Source organism: Microcaecilia unicolor, chromosome 3, assembly GCF_901765095.1.
Source record: "Microcaecilia unicolor chromosome 3, aMicUni1.1, whole genome shotgun sequence".
Lineage (NCBI taxonomy): Eukaryota > Metazoa > Chordata > Amphibia > Gymnophiona > Siphonopidae > Microcaecilia > Microcaecilia unicolor.
In genome coordinates, this window is record NC_044033.1 from 1,393,048 (window position 1) to 1,411,150 (window position 18,103).

General features: G+C 45.3%; 1 protein-coding gene across 1 annotated transcript; it reads right to left on the reverse strand.

The window, feature by feature from the left end:
- Positions 1-274: 274 nt before the first annotated feature.
- Positions 275-15,210, reverse strand: LOC115465296 (transmembrane protein 121-like). The gene is made up of 2 exons (XM_030195689.1): positions 14,251-15,210; positions 275-1,293 (listed from the first exon to the last, which is right to left on the reverse strand). Exons 1-2 carry the CDS (start codon positions 14,286-14,288, stop codon positions 345-347), a joined length of 987 nt encoding a protein of 328 aa, XP_030051549.1. The 5' UTR covers positions 14,289-15,210; the 3' UTR covers positions 275-344.
- Positions 15,211-18,103: the final 2,893 nt, after the last annotated feature.

Here is an 18,103-nt window from a genome sequence, read left to right on the forward strand (position 1 = left end):
TTCCAGGCAATATGAAATTATGATGTCCCTTGGTACTGAATAACTTCTAGTTCCCTGGTCACAGGAGACCCTCCTACCTTTTGCCCTTCCCAGTACAGACAGAAGTTGTCAGTAATCTAGAACTGTTGTTGTCTTATTGTTTCCTTCACCTGAAATCTTCCTATATTATCCTATGTTTATAAACTGTTGTCAGTGAATGCCATACTTTGCAAAAGTGACCACACGCTCCACAAAAGAGGGGACTGCTGTGTATCTGCCCATTTTCGTATCTGTATAGTGGGTCAAAACCTGTTAGTGCTTTGAAATGTTTCTTTCATATAAACTTATAAACCCTTCAGAGCAAATCACGTGTTCTCTCCTGCCAGCTGCTCAGAGGAGAGTGTTTGGGGTTTCAGCTGGTGCAGCACAACAGACTGGGGATGGAGTTGAGAGATGGAATTGTGCTGTAAATCTAGGTTTAATCCAATTGGAATATCCTGCAGCTGCTTCTTGTACTGCACAAAAGTGCAGATTTTTAGTGAAATTGCCAGGATGTTCTTGCCCATGAAGATACCCGAGAAATGAGCATCTTGGAAGAAGATTAAGTTGCAGCCTCTAATCAAGATGGTAGTCATGTTGATGGTGAGCATACTCAGGATTGGGTACATCATCATCTTATGTGGCATGATGTTAACTCCTTGCATGCTTATCTCACTCAGTGACACACATGGCAAGATCAACAGCAAAATGTAGCAGTAAAAAAACAGCAGGCCCTCAGTCCAGAGGGGCAGCCCTTTCTTCTGAGGCTCCCAAAGATTGGCTTGAACATCTAAAACATCTAACATATCAATGATGACCCAAAACAGACGATTTCTTAGATCTTCCTTCTTTTTGAAGGTTGTCACATAGTCCATGTGCTCAACAGCAACTAAGATGAGATACAAAGTTGGAATGCAGATGGAGAGTAGAAGGGTAAGAGCCTTGCGAGAAGTGATGTCCAGGCTTTTGCTGTCTGCCTTATAGTTCTGGTAGATAAAATAGACCTTGATCTCCAGCACAAAGATATAGAGGAACCACAGAATCATGGCATAGCCTCGCTTGGCCGTTCTCAACTCAGCCCCTAACCAGATGGCCATATACCTGAGGACTATTAGGAAACAAATGTCACCCACAGAGACCATGATGCAGATTCCAACTTTATAGGAGCCCTGGTTCTGCTCTACAAGATAGGCATCCATCAACAACATACTGCTCATGATGATGAGGATAGAAAGGCAGGCATGAGGTTTGCTAATGGGCAAGGGAGGAACCATCCTGAAATAAAGAGAAACAAAAGATCAGTGAGCTAAGCAAGCTTGTTTGTGATTCAGGCAGTCTTCCATGTCACATTAAGCAACTGCTGTAAACGTCACATTGTGCCCCCCCCCCCCCCCCCCCCACACACACCCTTAGGCTGCACTAACACTGCTAATAAGAAACATAGACAATAATGGTACATAAGGATGTGTGGAGACAAAAGAATGTAACAAAATTCAACAAAGGTTAAGAGCAGAAGTCCCCTAGTAGCATAGAACTGAAGGGAAAAGCAGAGATGAGCTGTGGTCCCTATTTGCCATCACATTGTGTAAGTAATTTTAGAAAAGTTAGCTGTCAAATTTACCCATGTAAAAAGCTGATTTACACGGGAGCATGATCTGTGTGTGGTTTGGATCTTTGAAACATACATATATAGGGGGCACCTGGTAGGAGCCCATGTTCATTTACAAAATACATAGCTGGGTATATCTACACCTAAGTGTCAGGCACAAGCACTTGTAATGGCTGGTGTAAATGTTCACACCTAAAAGTCACTACATGCACTTAGCTTACAGGATTTTGCCACCTAAAGGCAAAGAAAAGGGAGAAAACCTTTGCACAAAGAGCAAGTTCAAAGAATACAGCAGAAGTGGTCCAGGAAAGAAGGAAATAACAAAGTTCATAAATGGACTTTTGTTGAAGAGTGACCCTACTTGGCCAAGTTTCAGCAACAGCCTTCATCAAGGGTCTAAAAACAAAACACAAATAAAAATAATTGGAAGTTGGGAGAGAGAAGGTGCTGGATGGAAGAGGAAAGAAAGGGCAGATACTGGATGGAGGGGGGAGCAGAAAAAGGGCAGATGCTGGATGGAAATAGGGAGAGAGGAGGCTGAGAAAGAGGGTGTATCCTGTATGGAGAGGGAAACAGAGAAAAATGGAAGATGCTGGATGGAAGAGGGGAAAAGAGAGGGCAAAGGCTAGAAGGAAGGGGGAAAAGAGGGTACACACTAAGGAAGGAGGAAGAAAAAGAGGACACATGCTGTAAGGAAAAGGAGAGAAAGAGGGCACACTTTGGAAAGAAGGGGGAGAGAAAGAGGGCACACACTACATGGAAGTGGGAGAGTGGACAAATGCTGGAGGGGGTAGAAAGAGGATAGAGTTAGTGAGAGTCTGGGAAACAAGAGGAAGTGAAATATGAGAGCCAGAGTGAGGGAAAGAAAGAGCAAGCACAGTAATAATAAATAAATAACAAAAACAAAGGGGAAAGTGAAGACTGTATACTAGGAAAGAATTAAATATGAACAAGCAGAAAGGAAAAGGAGAGAAATATTACAAATGGACAGTTAAGAAGACAATCAGGAAATCAGAAACAAGAGACTGGGACCAACACAATTAGAAAAAGTAAATGGCCAGACAAAAAAGGTAAAAAAATATATATATTATTTTTAGTTTAGGATAAAGTAGTGTGGAAGCAGTGTTAATAAACATTAATAAGTATAGAAAATGGAAATAAGATGATATCTTTATTGGAGTAATTTTAATACATTTTTTTACTTTTTGGAGACCAAACCCTCCTTTCTCATGTCAAAACAGGATACTATAACAGCACGAAAGAGGTTTTGGCCTCTGAAAGCTAACTGAAAAATGTACATAAGTAATGCCATACTGGGAAAAGACCAAGGGTCCATCGAGCCCAGCATCTTGTCCACGACAGCGGCCAATCCAGGCCAAGGGCACCTGGCAAGCTTCCCAAACATACAAACATTCTATACATGTTATTCCTGGAATTGTGGATTTTTCCCAAGTCCATTTAGTAGCGGTTTATGGACTTGTCCTTTAGGAAACCGTCCAACCCCTTTTTAAACTCTGCTAAGCTAACCGCCTTCACCACATTTTCTGGCAATGAATTCCAGAGTTTAATTACACGTTGGGTGAAGAAAAATTTTCTCCAATTTGTTTTAAATTTACTACACTGTAGTTTAATCGCATACCCCCTAGTCCTAGTATTTTTGGAAAGCGTGAACAGACGCTTCACATCCACCTGTTCCACTCCACTCATTATTTTATATACCTCTATCATGTCTCCCCTCAGCCGTCTCTTCTCCAAGCTGAAAAGCCCTAGCCTCCTTAGTCTTTCTTCATAAGGAAGTCGTCCCATCCCCGCTATCATTTTAGTCGCCTTTCGCTGCACCTCTTCCAATTCTACTATATCTTTCTTGAGATGCGGCATTTTTTGTTTTGTTTGTACTTGTTAACTTATAGTGTAGTGATTGGAATGTATGTCTGCTATTTATTTATTTATTTATTTATTTCCAGACACTTGATATACCACAAATTGAGCCTATAAAGGCGACTAAGCAGTTCACAACAATAAAAAGAATTCTTCCTGAAACTGTGGGTGGGGGAAGGGAGAAAGCCAATTAAGCATAAGAAAAAGCAGTAGAGAAGAGGAAGGTTTTCAAAAGTGATCTATCTTTATATTTTGCACAGTACAGAGGAATATGCATCACTTGTTCTCTTTCTCTGGTGTTGCACTGTGGCTTCTTGGGGGTTCATTTTAATTGTCTATATATTTATATTTTTAATTTGTGGTTAGTTATTTTATAGTGCATGAGGGTCTGTCTGTGTTCTGTGTATATGAGAAAGATATGATTTTCTGTTAACTATGCGGGATGGATCAGTACTAATCTGGCTTCTCTGGTTTTTCAGTAGGGTTTATTGATGTTCCAGTACCTATTGCAGTATTTGTGGTGCTGTCTTTTCCTAAGTAGGTGTAGTCCTGTCTCTGTGACATTCCTTCAAGCTCAGCTCGCTGTTTACTTTTCAAGGTACAGCCCCCCCCCCCCCTCCCCGCCTGAGCATCTGAAGATGCCACCATCAATCACTCAGTTCAAAACAGACTTGGAAGACTCATTTATTTCTGAAAGCATTTGGGCCTTAGGAAAAGTTGCATGAAGTGTTTGTTTCTTCCCCCCCCCTCCTAACGTTGTAACCCTGCCCCCTCTTTTACTTTCCTATTAGCCATTGTAATTCCTCCCCTAAGTGGTGCTTGTCCAGGGGGAGCAGTGTTAACCTCTAAGCTGTGCTATACATCCGCTGAATAAAATTCATAGTAGCTATAAACATAGTTAAACTACAGGTGAACAAGGAACAAAAGCATGCAGAGCATGTCTAATGGAATTCTTCCCAGCCTCCCTGCGAGTGTTTACTTATGTGTGTGTGTTATCTGTAAGAAGTGTTCACAGTGTAATGTAACGGAAACTTTTTGCTCATGTCAACTTCAGTCCTTGGAGGGAACATTGCTTCAACTTCTTCATCTCTCCACCTTTCAAACCCTCCGTAATGAGTTTAGAACCTCCCTCCTGCAGGACGAGATACTCCAACCCACACAACACCAAAAACAGCTTCTGCCCCCTCTGAAATAGGAAGTTTGGAGAGGGAGGGAGCAGGCAGGCCTTCAGCATGCAACAGATGCTCAAGGTCCTGCACTTACCGATCTCTATGCTTTTTGGGCTGTGCGGTTGGAGTATTGCCACCCCGGGGAAGAGAGGTAAGCCACGAAACATGTCTCCGGGAACAGGGAGGTAGAGAGAAGTGTTGGAGACTATGGGGGAGGGGGGGAGTTCAACGGCAGGGAAAATACTAGACACCATTGGAGGGGGTAACTGATGGGATGGTAGGTAAGGGAAGATGCTGGAGCTGGGGTCACAGCATGGGTGGGGTTGGGGGCAGAGTTTGGCATCCCCCAAACAAAAGGACATTTTGCTGCCCCTGAGGAGAATGGTAAAAAAAACAACTTAAAGGTGCAGCTGCAAAGGTAAAAAATGTACATCAGGCGTGGATGCTATTCAAAAGTATCATCCTGGAAGCCCAGGCCAGATATATTCTATGTATTAAAAAATGAGGAAGGAAGGCCAAACGACAGCTGGCATGGTTAAAAAGTGAGGTGAAGAAAGTTATTAGAACTAAAAGAAAATCCTTCAGAAAATGGAGGGATGATCCAACTGAAAATGATAAGAAACAGCATAAGGAATGGCAAGTCAAATGCAAAGCGCTGATAAGAAAGGCAAAGAGAGACATTTGTAGGTATCTTAGAATCAAGAAACCAGTAAAGGTTGGAGTGCTAGATGACCAAGGAATAAAAGGAGCACTCAGAGAAGACAAGGCCATAGAGAGAGAGATTAAATTAAGTCTTTGCTTTGGTTTTCACCAAGGAAAATTGTGAGAGAGATACAAGTGCTACAAATGGTATTCAATGCTGATGAAAACTTTTCTACGATTCGTTTTAAATTTACTACTTTGTAGCTTTATTTCGTGCCCCCCCTAGTCCTAGTATTTTTGGAATTGGAGAAAATATTTCTTCACTCAACATTGAAATAAACTCTAGAATTCGTTGTCAGATAATGTAGTAAAAGCAGTTAGCTTAGCGGGGTTTAAAAAAGGTTTAGATAGCTTCCTAAAAAAGAAGTCCATAAGCCATTATTAAGATGACTTGGGCTTGATAGACCTTCAGTCTGTCGCAGTATGGCAACACTTGTCAGACAGGCAGGCTGAGACTTGGGCCTGCATTCCTGCTGAAGTTTCTGGTGTGGAGAGAAAGATCCGGGAGTCAGCAGCATAAAGATGATACTAAAAAAAACATGGGAGGAGATCGGAACACCAAGGAATAAGTAAAGATGGAGAAAAGAGGTCCCAAACCAACGCCCTGAGGTATACTGACAGAGTGGGAAAGCAGTGGAGGAGGATCCACTAGAGTATAGCCTAAAATGGGAGAGAGCAGAAGAAAACCAAGAAAGAACAGAGCCCTGAAATCCAAGTGAGGATAGCGTATCAAGGAATAGGTGGTGATTATCAGTGTCAAATGCAGCAAACAGATCAACAAGATGAGAGTAGAATATACGCTCTTGGCTCTGGCCAGGAACAGGTCATTGGAGACTTTAGCAAGGGCTGTTTCAGTTGAGCCAGATTACAATGGATCAAGAGTAGCCAGATAAATAAAGTCAAGACAACGGTGGTGAACAGCATATTCAAGTGTCTTGGATAAAAAAGGCAGATGGGGCAACAGTTCGAAGGGCAGGTATGGTCTAATTAAGTTTTTTTTTGTTTATAGGAGTGGTGTAACTATGGCACGTTTGAAGGCATCAGGAACAGTTGCAGTGGAAAGTGAAAGATTGAGGATATGACAGATAAAAGGGATGACAGGAGAGAGAGTGCTGAGAACAAGATCAGAGGAACAGGTAGCGGGTCCCATCCTATAACTTTTGCTTATATACAGGAGCTACTCTGATTCTAGGTACACACTAGACATACACATTCCAGGTTATACTTGAGCTCAAGGTGAGTTGCACATTCAGGCAGAGTAGGCAGGTCAGGGCTGGTTTTAGATATGTTAGGGCCCAGGGCAGAAATTAAAAAGGGGGCCCCTGACCCCCTCCCTCAATTTCCCCACCTGCATTGCTACTACGCAATCTAGGCATCTCTTTCCCTTCTCCCCACCACAGTCTGTCTCCCTCCCTTCCCCTCATCTTTCAGTCTAAAATTTGTATTTCCCTTCGCAGAGAGGCCCCAGTGCGGTAGTCATCCTCATAAGCTGCCTCCAGGTTTCCCTCTCCGCTGCCATCCGGCCAGGCAGGAACAGGAAATTGCATCGGGGGGGGGGGGGGGCAGATCATAAGGGAAAGCTTCAACCTCATGCAGTTTGTGAGAATGGCTGCTGCGAAGTGACCCTTCTTGAGAAGGGAAATACATTTTTAAAGATCGGGAAGGGAGGAGGAGATGGACTGTGGTGGGGAGAAGGAAAAGAAATGCCTGGACTGTGGGGCCTAGGGCAGCTGCCCTGTTTCAGGAAGGACAGAGTAGGAAAAAAGGGTGGAGGTGTGGCATTATGTGCTAAGAATGATATCCAAGTGACAGAACTGCAGGACATGTGGGGTATGGAAGAAGCGCTGTGGGTTAAACTGGAAAGAGGGAAAGGAAAATGTATCTATATCTGAGTCATAGGAGCCAACTTTTCAAAATGATTGGGGGTGCTGATTTTTTTTTTTTTAACAGGTGGTGCATTGCCCCTCCCCTCCCCCCCTCTCCCCCTTCCCCCTCCCCTTCCCCCTCCCCTGTCCCCCCATCCCCCCTCCCTCTCCTGCCCCCCCTCCCCTGTCCCCCCATCCCCCCTCCCTCTCCCCCTCTCCTGCCCCCCCTCCCTCCGAGTTCCAGGGTTCCTCCCTCCCTCCCTCCCTCCCTCCCAGTTCCAGGGCCCCCTCCCTCCCTTCTGCTGAATATACAGGCAAAAATATGCTGTGGCCCCTGCTTGACCTTATATGTGTTTTTCAAACGTTTTCAATTCACCAGAGCCTTATAATACAGGAGGAATTTAAACACATCCTGACATGGACATCTCTATTCCCTTCTCCAGTCTAAAATGGGCTTATTTTTGTCTACAACACCTAAATAAACCTACATCATCTGGGACTGGGCTGGCACCTACCTCTCTGGCTCACTCTCAGTCTCTGCCCTTCTTCAATTCAATCAATGTTCCATGATCCGGGCCGCCGGTAAGCACACCACACACAGCTGCCTTCGCTTCAGCGCTCCCGAGCTCTCCCCGATTCCCGCCTAGGTGGGACAGGAAACTGCTGCACACTGCTGCTGGTGGGCCCGGAAGTTGAAACAATGAAGCTGTGCAGGGCAGGCCATGGCAGGGAGCATGCAGGGACTGGAGCGGCTGCGCGGGAGCCGGCCCGAGAGGGACCGGACAGGAGGACCGACCGAGGACATGCACTCACCGGCCCACCACTGTCTAAGTTCAGCTTCGGCAACTGCAGCTCTGGAAGCTCCTCTGTGCTCTGCCTCTGTTGCAGCATGATCATCCCGCCTATGCGGGACCGGAAACAGAGCAGAGCCAGAGGGAAAGCTTCCAACGGCGAAGAAGGCAGTGTCTGCACTGACACGGAGACAGAGTCAGTCCGGAACATTTGAAGGAGGTAGGAGGCGGAGCGGGCGGACGGACGGACAGCACAGTGGTGCAGCAGGGCAAGGAGTCGGGAGTCAGGACGGTGCATGGAGCGCCGCAGGAGCGGCACCGGGTGGGACTTTATGCCCACGTCACGTGCCACTGCCAAATTATTGGGGGTGCTTGAGCACCCACAGCACCCACGGAGTCGGCGCCTATGATCGGAGTGATATACAGACCACCCTCACAGTCGGAGGAAATGGACAGGGACTTAATTGAAGACATCCTCAAGATAGACTTCAATATGCCGGATGTTAATTGGGGTGTCCCGGCTGTGGGGTCGTCTAGAAGCAAAGAGATCTTAGATCCCCTACAGGAAGAATTGTTCTAGCAGTGGGTAAGGGAACCGACGCGGGATGGAGCTGTTCTGGACCTGGTGCTTATGAATGGATAGTACGTTTCTGACGTCAGGGTGGCAGACCATTTGGCATCTAGTGATCATCGTATGGTATGGTTCAATATTAAAACAGAAGACTACTACAACTTATCATTTCTATAGCGCTACTAGACGTATGCAGCGCTGTACACTTGAAGGTCCTGGATTTCAAAGGAACTAACTTTGCTGAGATGGGGGAATCTCCGACCTTTCTTCTACCTCTATTCGGGAGATCTGAGAATCCGCCCAGTACCAACCATGTAATTAAACAGCTGGAATGAATTAACCAGACTCATACACAGTTATCAGAAAATATAATGTAATACCACTTTGTTTTTCTCATTCTGGAATGGCGATCGCCATTACGGCATTATGTAAGCCACATTGAGCCTGCAAAAAGGTGGGGAAATGTGGGATACAAATGTAACAAATAAAAATAAATAAATAAATTTATCAAGGAACAGGTAGCAGGATGGGAACAGCTGAAGGATGTAGAACAGCAATGGACAAGCCTGAAAGGAGCTATATTAAAGGCAACTAACCTTTATGTTAGAAAATTACATAAAAGTAAGAGGAAAAGAAGGCCTCTCTGGTACTCGAAAGTAGTAGCTGAAAAGGTAAGGGAAAGGAGGCTAGCCTTTGCATGTTATAAGACGACTCAGAAAGATGAAGACAGGAGAGAATACCTAAATAAGCGAAGAGAAGCTGGAAAAGCTATCAGGAAAGCGAAGCGTCAAATGGAGGAAAAGATAGCTAATACGGTAAAATTGGGGGATAAGACCTTTTTCAGATATGTAAGTGACAAGAGGAAGTGCCATAATAGCATTGTGAGGCTCAAAGCTGAGGGAGAGAAATATGTGGAAGATGATAAGGATATAGCTGAACTGCTTAACAATTATTTTAGCTCTGTGTTCACGAATGAAATACCGGGGGTAGGGCTGCAGAAAACAAAGGCTAAAGGGGATGGATGTATGGTAGACCAAGACCCGTTTACGGAGGACTGTGTTCGTGAGGAGCTTGCCAAACTAAAAGTAGACAGAGCGATGGGGCCTGATGGGATACACCTGAGTGTGCTTAAGGAACTCGAAGAAGTTCTGTCGGCTCCGCTGATAGACCTCTTCAATGCTTCCTTAGAAACTGGAGTGGTCCCGGTGGACTGGAGAAGGGCGGATGCGGTTCCTTTGTACAAGAGTGGAAGGAGGAGGTTGGGAATTACAGACCGGTCAGTCTGACCTCGGTGGTGAGTAAGCTAATGGAAACGCTTCTAAAGAGGAGGATTGTGACATTTCTTGAACTACATGGATTGCGGGACCTGAGGCAGCATGGCTTCACTAGTGGCAGGTCGTGTCAGACGAATCTGACTGTCTTCTTCGACTGGGTGACCAAACAGTTGGATGTGGGAGGGGTGCTTGATGTGGTATACTTGGATTTCAGCAAAGCCTTTGACACAGTTCCACACAGGCGACTGATAATTAAATTGAATGCCCTTGGTATGGGATCTAGAGTAACTGATTGGGTTAAAATTTGGTTGAATGGTAGGAGACAGAGGGTAGTAGTAAATGGAGCTTGATCTGAAGAAAAGGATGTCGTCAGTGGAGTTCCGCAGGGATCGGTCCTAGATCCGGCTCTTTTTAACGTCTTTGTGAGCGATATTGCGGAAGGGCTTGTCCATTTGCGGATGATACTAAACTCTGCAACTGGGTCGACACCCTGGAGGGTGTGAATGACAATGAAGGACCTAGCGAAGCTGGAGGAATGGACCAATATTTGGCAACTAAGGTTTAATCCCAAAAAAAATGCAGGGTTATGAACTTGGGTCGCAAAAATCTGAGGGAACAGTACAATATAGGGGGTGAAGTGCTTCAGTGTACGAAGGAAGAGTGGGACTTGGGGGTGATTGTGTCTGATGACCTTAAAGCTTCCAAACAGGTAAAAAAAGCAACAGTCAAAGCCAGAAGGATGCTTGAGTGCATAAAGAGAGGCATGACCAGCAGGAAAAAGGAGGTGATAGTGCCGTTGTATAAGTCTCTGGTGAGGCCTCATTTGGAGTACTGCATGCAGTTCTGGAGACCGCACCTACAGAAAGATATAAACAGGATGGAGTCAGTCCAGAGGGTGGCTGAATCCCTACGCCAAGCCCCCTCCCTACCCATCTTCAAATCCTTGCTTAAAGCTCACCAATGCTGCTTTCGGAACCTAACCTTTCGAACATATAGGTTGCCCCAATCTGTCTGACCTTTCAGATTAACTGTACATTTGTCTTTTAGATTGTAAACTCTTCGAGCAGGGACTGTCTTTCCATGTTAAATTGTACAGCGCTGCGTAACCCTAGTAGCGCTTTAGAAATGTTAAGTAGTAGTAGTAGTTTTGAATGCAAAAATTACAGGGACAGGCTTATGAACCTCAACATGTATATGCTGGAAGAGAGGAGGGAGAGAGGAGACATGATAGAGACGTTTAAATATCTCAAGGGCATTTATGTACAGGACGAGAGCCTTTTTCAAATGAAGGAGAGCTCTGGAATGAGGGGTCATATGACAAAGATAAGAGGGAATAGGCTTAGGAGTAACCTAAGGAAGTATTATTTCACAGAAAGGGTGGTGGAGGCGTGGAATGGCCTCCCGGTGGAGGTGGTGGAGTTAAGGACTGTTCCAGAATTTTAAAAGGCATGAGATAAGCATGTGGGATCGCTTAGGAACAGGAAGAATTAGGGGTTACAGAAGATGGGCAGACTGGATGGGTCATATGGCCTTTATCTGTCATCAAGTTTCTATGTTTCACCAGATGTAGGTTGGATAATGGAAGAGTGATTGAGCGACAGATAGATGTGGTATACTTCAGTTTTAGTAAAGCTTGGACAGGGCTCTATAACTGAGAGCGGTTAATATGGGCCCCTATGGCTAGTTTGCAGAAAGAGAAAGTTTTAGTTCAGTTAAAATAGATGTTTGGCTCATAGGGAGAAGATCTGTTTGAATGAGAGAGACATTTGCTGAGCACCCACTGCACAGACTAATTTACCAAGATATTCAGATCATTGTGCCACTGAATATCTCCAACAGCTGTTTTTGCAATTAGTTATCCAAGTAATTTGCTGACCAACACTGAAAATCAACAATCACAGATAACATTAAACTATGCCTGGAAAAGCTTCCACTCTCACCAGATAAATTATGTGTGGGCAGTTGGGAAGGGGTGACTTTTAAAACTCAAGGTTAGGCAGATAAACCTTTTCTCTATCAGGTTCTAGTAGGATTTAGTGGTAGGGAAATGCTATGATTTGGGTGAGGCGAACCCTAGGTTTTGTGGGAGGATAACTCAGTGGTCAGAAGGGGAAGTAAACCCCGTAAATCAGCAAACAGTAGCTGACCCTGGCTGTGTTCCTTTTGGGGACAAGGACCCTGGTGAGGTGTGTTGGAGTCTGGCTGTTTGATTTAAGAAGACTTCTCACTGGGGATGACAGACCAGGCAACCTGTAACAGGATCACAAAATTGCTATTGAGACAGACATGGAAAGCAACTGCTTGCCCTGGGATTTGTAGTATGGAGTGTTGCCACGATTTGGGTTTCTGCCAGGGACTTGTGACCTGTCTTGGCCACTGTTTGGAAAACAGGATACTGGGCTAGATGGACCATTGGTCTGACCCAGTATGGCTACTCTTATGTTCTAATATTGGTTCATACTGAACCTGGCCTGGCTGAGGCTGTGATTCCTACATAAGTATTGCCATGCTTCTTTCTCTTTAACATCAGCAAAATTCGCCCTTTCTTCTCTGAGCACACCACCCGTACTCTCGTCCACGCTCTCATTACCTCTCGCCTTGACTACTGCAACCTACTCCTCACTGGCCTCCCACTTAGCCATCTATCCCCCCTTCAATCCGTTCAGAACTCTGCTGCACGTCTTATATTCCGCCTGAACCAATATACTCATATCACCCCTCTCCTCAGGTCACTTCACTGGCTTCCAATCAGATACCGCATACAGTTCAAGCTTCTCCTTCTTACCTACAAATGCACTCAGTCTGCAGCCCCTCATTACCTCTCTACCCTCATTTCCCCTTACGTTCCCGCCTGTAACCTCTGCTCACAGGACAAATCCCTCCTCTCAGTACCCTTCTCCACCACCGCCAACTCCAGTCTCCGCTCATTCTGCTTCGCCTCACCCTATGCGTGGAATAAACTTCCTGAGCCCTTACGCCAAGCCCCCTCCCTACCCATCTTCAAATCTTTGCTCAAAGCCCACCTCTTCAATGTTGCTTTCGGCACCTAACCTTTATACCTTTCAGGAAATCTAGACTGCCCCTATTTGATGACTGTACATTTGTCCTTTAGGTTGTAAGCTCCTTGAGCAGGGACTGTCCTTCTATGTTAAATTGTACAGCGCTGCGTAACCCTAGTAGCGCTTCAGAAATGTCAAGTAGTAGTAGTAGTATACTGGGACAGACCAAAGGTCCATCAAGCCCAGCATCCTGTTTCCAACAGTGGCCAATCCAGGTCACAAATACCTGACAAGATCCCAAAAAGTACAAAACATTTTATGCTGCTTATACTACTACTACTACTACTACTTAACATTTCTAAAGCGCTACTAGGGTTACGCAGCGCTGTACAATTTAACATGGAAGGACAGTCCCTGCTCAAGGAGCTTACAATCTAAGAAGACAGGTGTACAATCTAAAGACAAGTGTAGAGTCCGTCTGGTAGGTAATACTATATTTCATGAGAGGTTAGGTGCCGAACGCGGCATTGAAGAGGTGAGTTTTAAGCAGAGATTTGAAAATGGGTAGGGAGGGAGCTTGGCGTAGGGGTTGAGGAAGATTGTTCCAGCCAAAGGGTGAGGCAAGGCAGAATGAGCGGAGCCTGGAGTTGGCAGTGGTGGAGAAGGGAACTGACAGGAGGGATTTGTCCTGTGAGCGGAGGTTACGGGCGGGGACATAGGGGGAGATGAGGGTAGAGAGGTAGTGAGGAGCTGCAGACCGGGTGCATTTGTAGGTAAGGAGGAGAAGCTTGAATTGTATGCGGTATCTGATCGGAAGCCAGTGAAGTGACTTGAGGAGAGGAGTGATGTGAGTATATCGGTTCTGGCGGAATATAAGACGTGCGGCAGCGTTCTGAACGGATTGAAGGGGGGATAGATGGCTACGCGGGAGGCCGGTGAGGAGTAGGTTGCAGTAGTCAAGGCGAGAGGTAATGAGAGCATGGACGAGAGTTCGTGTGGTTTGCTCAGATAGGAAAGGGTAAATTTTGCTGATGTTGAAGAGGACGAAGCGACAGGTCTTGGCAGTCTGTTGGATATGCGCAGAGAAGGAGAGGGAGGAGTCGAAGATGACTCCGAGGTTGCGGGCAGATGGGATGGGGAGGATGAGGGTGTTGTCAACTGAGATGGAGAGTGGAGGAAGAGGAGAGGTGGGTTTAGGTGGAAAGACGAGGAGCTCGGTTTTGGACATGTTCAGCTTATCCCAGAAATAAGCAGAGGAGTTTCCCCAAGTCCATTTTAATAATGGTCTATGGACTTTTCCTGGACCTGGTCTGTGCAAAATTTCTATTTCTTATTAGTGTAGCTAACTTTAAGCAGAAGTTTCTTTATACTCACCATCCCTGGTGTTCTCCGAGGATCCGGGTAATGCACATTCCGCAGGCCTCTTTACTTAATCCCTGTCTCTGAAATGCTGGCCATGCTGATTGATAAACTCAGAAGCACCAGCAGGATGGGATAACGAACTGAAGAGGGAACAGCTAGCAAGGCCCACGTTGAAGCCTCCTACAATACACAGCACTTTCTTACTACGCCTCAGGTTGTAAATTGTGTTTTCTTACGTACACGTCACCTTGGGAGCTTTCTGTTGACAAGATTCCAAGTTCATCTCTACTCATACACATTTTTGTGTAGACCTGGGTGTTGGCCATATTTCCAAGTAGAAAGATGACAATTTAGCATGTTTTCCTTTGATGAAATGCCAAACTGAATACTGTCAGTTCATGCTGTCCATGAACTGTAAAGCTTGGGATTATCCAGTCACGTTCCCCTACCTACAAGGCCTAGAACTGGCTCCAGCCACCTTGCAAGGTCTTGTCAAGGAAGCATAGACCTGGTTGTTGTTATGTTTTGGCACGTTGGTGTTAGATCATAGTTGAAAGGCCCAAATCTCAGAGTATCTCTATCGACATCTTCAGCCCGGAGAACTGCATCACCACACATTAGCCAAACCTTCTACTCTCCTTCCCTTGGTACACTGACTCTGCAAAAAAAAATTAACAGCTTGGCATCTTGACGTGAATGTAGTAATCATTGGAGGGTCGATTTCCCTCTTTTCCTGCAGCACTGGTCTCATCACACACTGTACGACTGAATCAATTTTGTAGCTCTCAGAAAATAATTCCAACTGAAACGGTGCAGAAAGCTGAGAGAAATCCTAGCTTGAGTGTCACACCACTGAATGCTTTGCTTGATGGAGTGACAAAGACTCTGAAGGCAGAATGAAGCTGCTGTCCTGGGAGGCAGGCCAAGCTGGTCCTGCAGCTAGGGTGCCAGTGAACCATGAATCGGCACAGCCTTTCTATTGATTTAGGGAAGAGATGCAATGAATTAAAGTGAGTTAGTCAGACAGCAGCACAGCTGAATGACCGCTCCTGTGAGGGTGGGGAAGAGAAAGCACTGATGACTGACTGAATATTAATAAGACAGGCTTCCTCAATCCAGATTACAAAAAATCTCCCCCACAGTGATACAAGGAAGTGAAAGGAAATGAGACATGCAAATCCTCGGTACTAAAAAAAGCCACATTAGGTAAATCACAGATACTTTGGTGCTGAAAGAGTGGAATCAGAGCAATGACTCACGGGATGAAGTGTATGAGAACGGCTGCAGTGAGATGTGTTTGTCTCAGTACAGAAAAAGCAGGAGATACTGCAGGCAGGACCATCACCAGGCAAATGGGAGCCCTAGGCTCTTTGTGTGTGTGTGTGGGGGGGGGGGGGTCCTTTTAAGAAGCGGAAGCCAGTGAGGAGAGTGTGTGTGGCTCAATATTGGACTAGCACATACTGCTTCAGAGCAAGAGATAGGAACCTTGGAAATCCTGTGTTGAGGCGGGGGAGAAGGGTGTCACTACTAAAATGTCAAGGGGTGCTGTTGGAATAAGGTGCATTACATGTGAGGGAATCTCAGTAGTGATACAAGTGGAATGTCTTGGCAGAGCTGGGTCTGTGTTCCCCTGTGTTTCAGTAAGGAAATAGCAGGATATTTCTAGTTAGTTTGTGGGGTTTTGTGGTTTGTTTTTTTTAGAAATGCAGCAAAATATTTACATGTCCTGGGAGGTGAGGGAAAGACTACACTCAGTAGACACTTGATATGGAAGCAGTATCACTGTCTTCTCACTCACTTTATTCTAAAGGAGATCACATCCAACCCAAGTTATATGGCAAGGCAGAGGACCAGATTTTAGCACTGAATAGCAGGTCTAAATGCCACTGTTAACCTAATCCTTTTCTGTGTAACCATCCTCTCTTTCCTATTCTGATTTTAGCTATACCCCCTTCCCTAGCTACTTGTCTAATGTCAAGTCCAAAATGTTACTATCCTTGATTAAAATATAAGCTGCTTTGCTGGAACCTCCAGCATGTGGAATAGAAAGTTTTCAATAAACATGAAGCTTAATCATTTTAAGGCCCGGCTCTGTCAGGCCCCAAACTCAGCCTACAATCGAAGGGCTTTTTTTCCAAAACCTATTGTCAGAAAGAAAAAAAAACTATAGTTTTTATAGACAAAGGATTGTTGTTTACCAACATAGTCAATGGTTGAGATCAAAGTATGTTTGTCTTTCACCTACAGACAAGTTAAATTAAGATTTCTTCCCAAAATCACCTAAATGCAGGCGGATGTTATTTCCAAACCCAGCTATGCCAATAGCTGAGACTGTAGCAAGTCATGTGACTGACCCAGTGGCCAGAGCATTATTTCCTCCAAAATCTAACTACTGACCCACAATAAAATAAGATATGATTGTTTTTTTTTAATGCCTGTGCATCACAAAATCAGAACAGCACCATTATTGGTGTCATCAAATGCTTCAGCACAATGTGTGCACCAGGATCAGAGCCGTAGCGAGGGGAGCTGACACCCGGGGTGGGTCGCTGCTGTGCACCCCCCCCGGGTGCAGCACGGCGCACCCTCCTCCCGCTGGAGCGCATACCCCCCCGGAGCGCATACCTGCGGCAAGGGACGGGCGGGAGGGCCGATCCGCCCCGACTGCACGTTGCTGGGGTGTGTCGGCTCCGCGCTGATTCACTGCTCTCTCTGTCCCGGAACAGTAAGTAACCTGTTCCGGGGCAGAGAGGGCAGTGCACCAGCACGGAGCCGACACCCCCCAGCGGCGTGCACCCGGGGCGGACCGCCCCCCGTCCCCCCCCTTCCTACGCCACTGATCAGGATTATCAATAGAGTATCATGTTCCAGTTAAGGACATAAGAATAGCCATACTGGGTCAGACCAATGGTCCATCCAGTCCAGTATCCTGCTTCCAACAGTGGCCAATCCAGGTCACAAGTACCTGACAGAAACCCAAATAGTAACAACATTCCATGCTACCAATCCCAAGGCAAGCAGTGGCTTCCCCATATCTATGGACTTTTCCTCCAGGAAATTGTCCAAACCTTTTTTAAAAAACAGATATGCTAACAACTGCTGTTACCACATCCTCCAGCAGCAAGTTCCAGGCTTAACTATTCTTTGAGTGAAAAAATATTCCATGTAATTAAGTGAGTGTCCCCTTGTCTTTGTACTTTTTCAGTGTGAAAAATTGATTGACTTTTACCCATTCTACACCACTCAGGATTCTGGTCACCATATCTAAAAAAAAAAAAAAAAGATATTAGGCAGAGCTAATATTAACCAATGGTGACATCTCTAACTCATTCGTTCTACATAGAGGCACTAGGCAAGGCTGTCCTATCTCCCCATTGTTATTCAATATGGCTCTTGAACCTCTCCTAGTGGCAATTTGAAAATCAGTTGACATTGCTAGTATACATCTGGGCTTGGAGGAGTTCAAGCTCTCAGCGTATGCGGATGATATCATGTCATATCGCACCAACCCTCAGTCATCCTTGAAAGCCCTCTTTAACCTAATATCTACATTCTCAAAAATCTCAGGCTATAAAATTAAGTGGGATAAAATAGAAATGATGCCTTTGAACGACATATGTACTCCCTTCACTGTCCCAGAGCTGCCCTGTAAATGGATATCCTCTTCCATAAAGTATCTTGGTGTCTTCTTTGATAGAGACCTCAACACCACCATTAAAATTAACTCTGACAAAGTAATCTCACAGTTTGAGGCCTCACTGGCGACTTGGTCCCCATTACACTTCACTTGGTGGGGAAGATTAGATACTATTAAAATGATGATAGTCCCTAAAATCACATACGCATTGAGTATTATCCCTCTTCT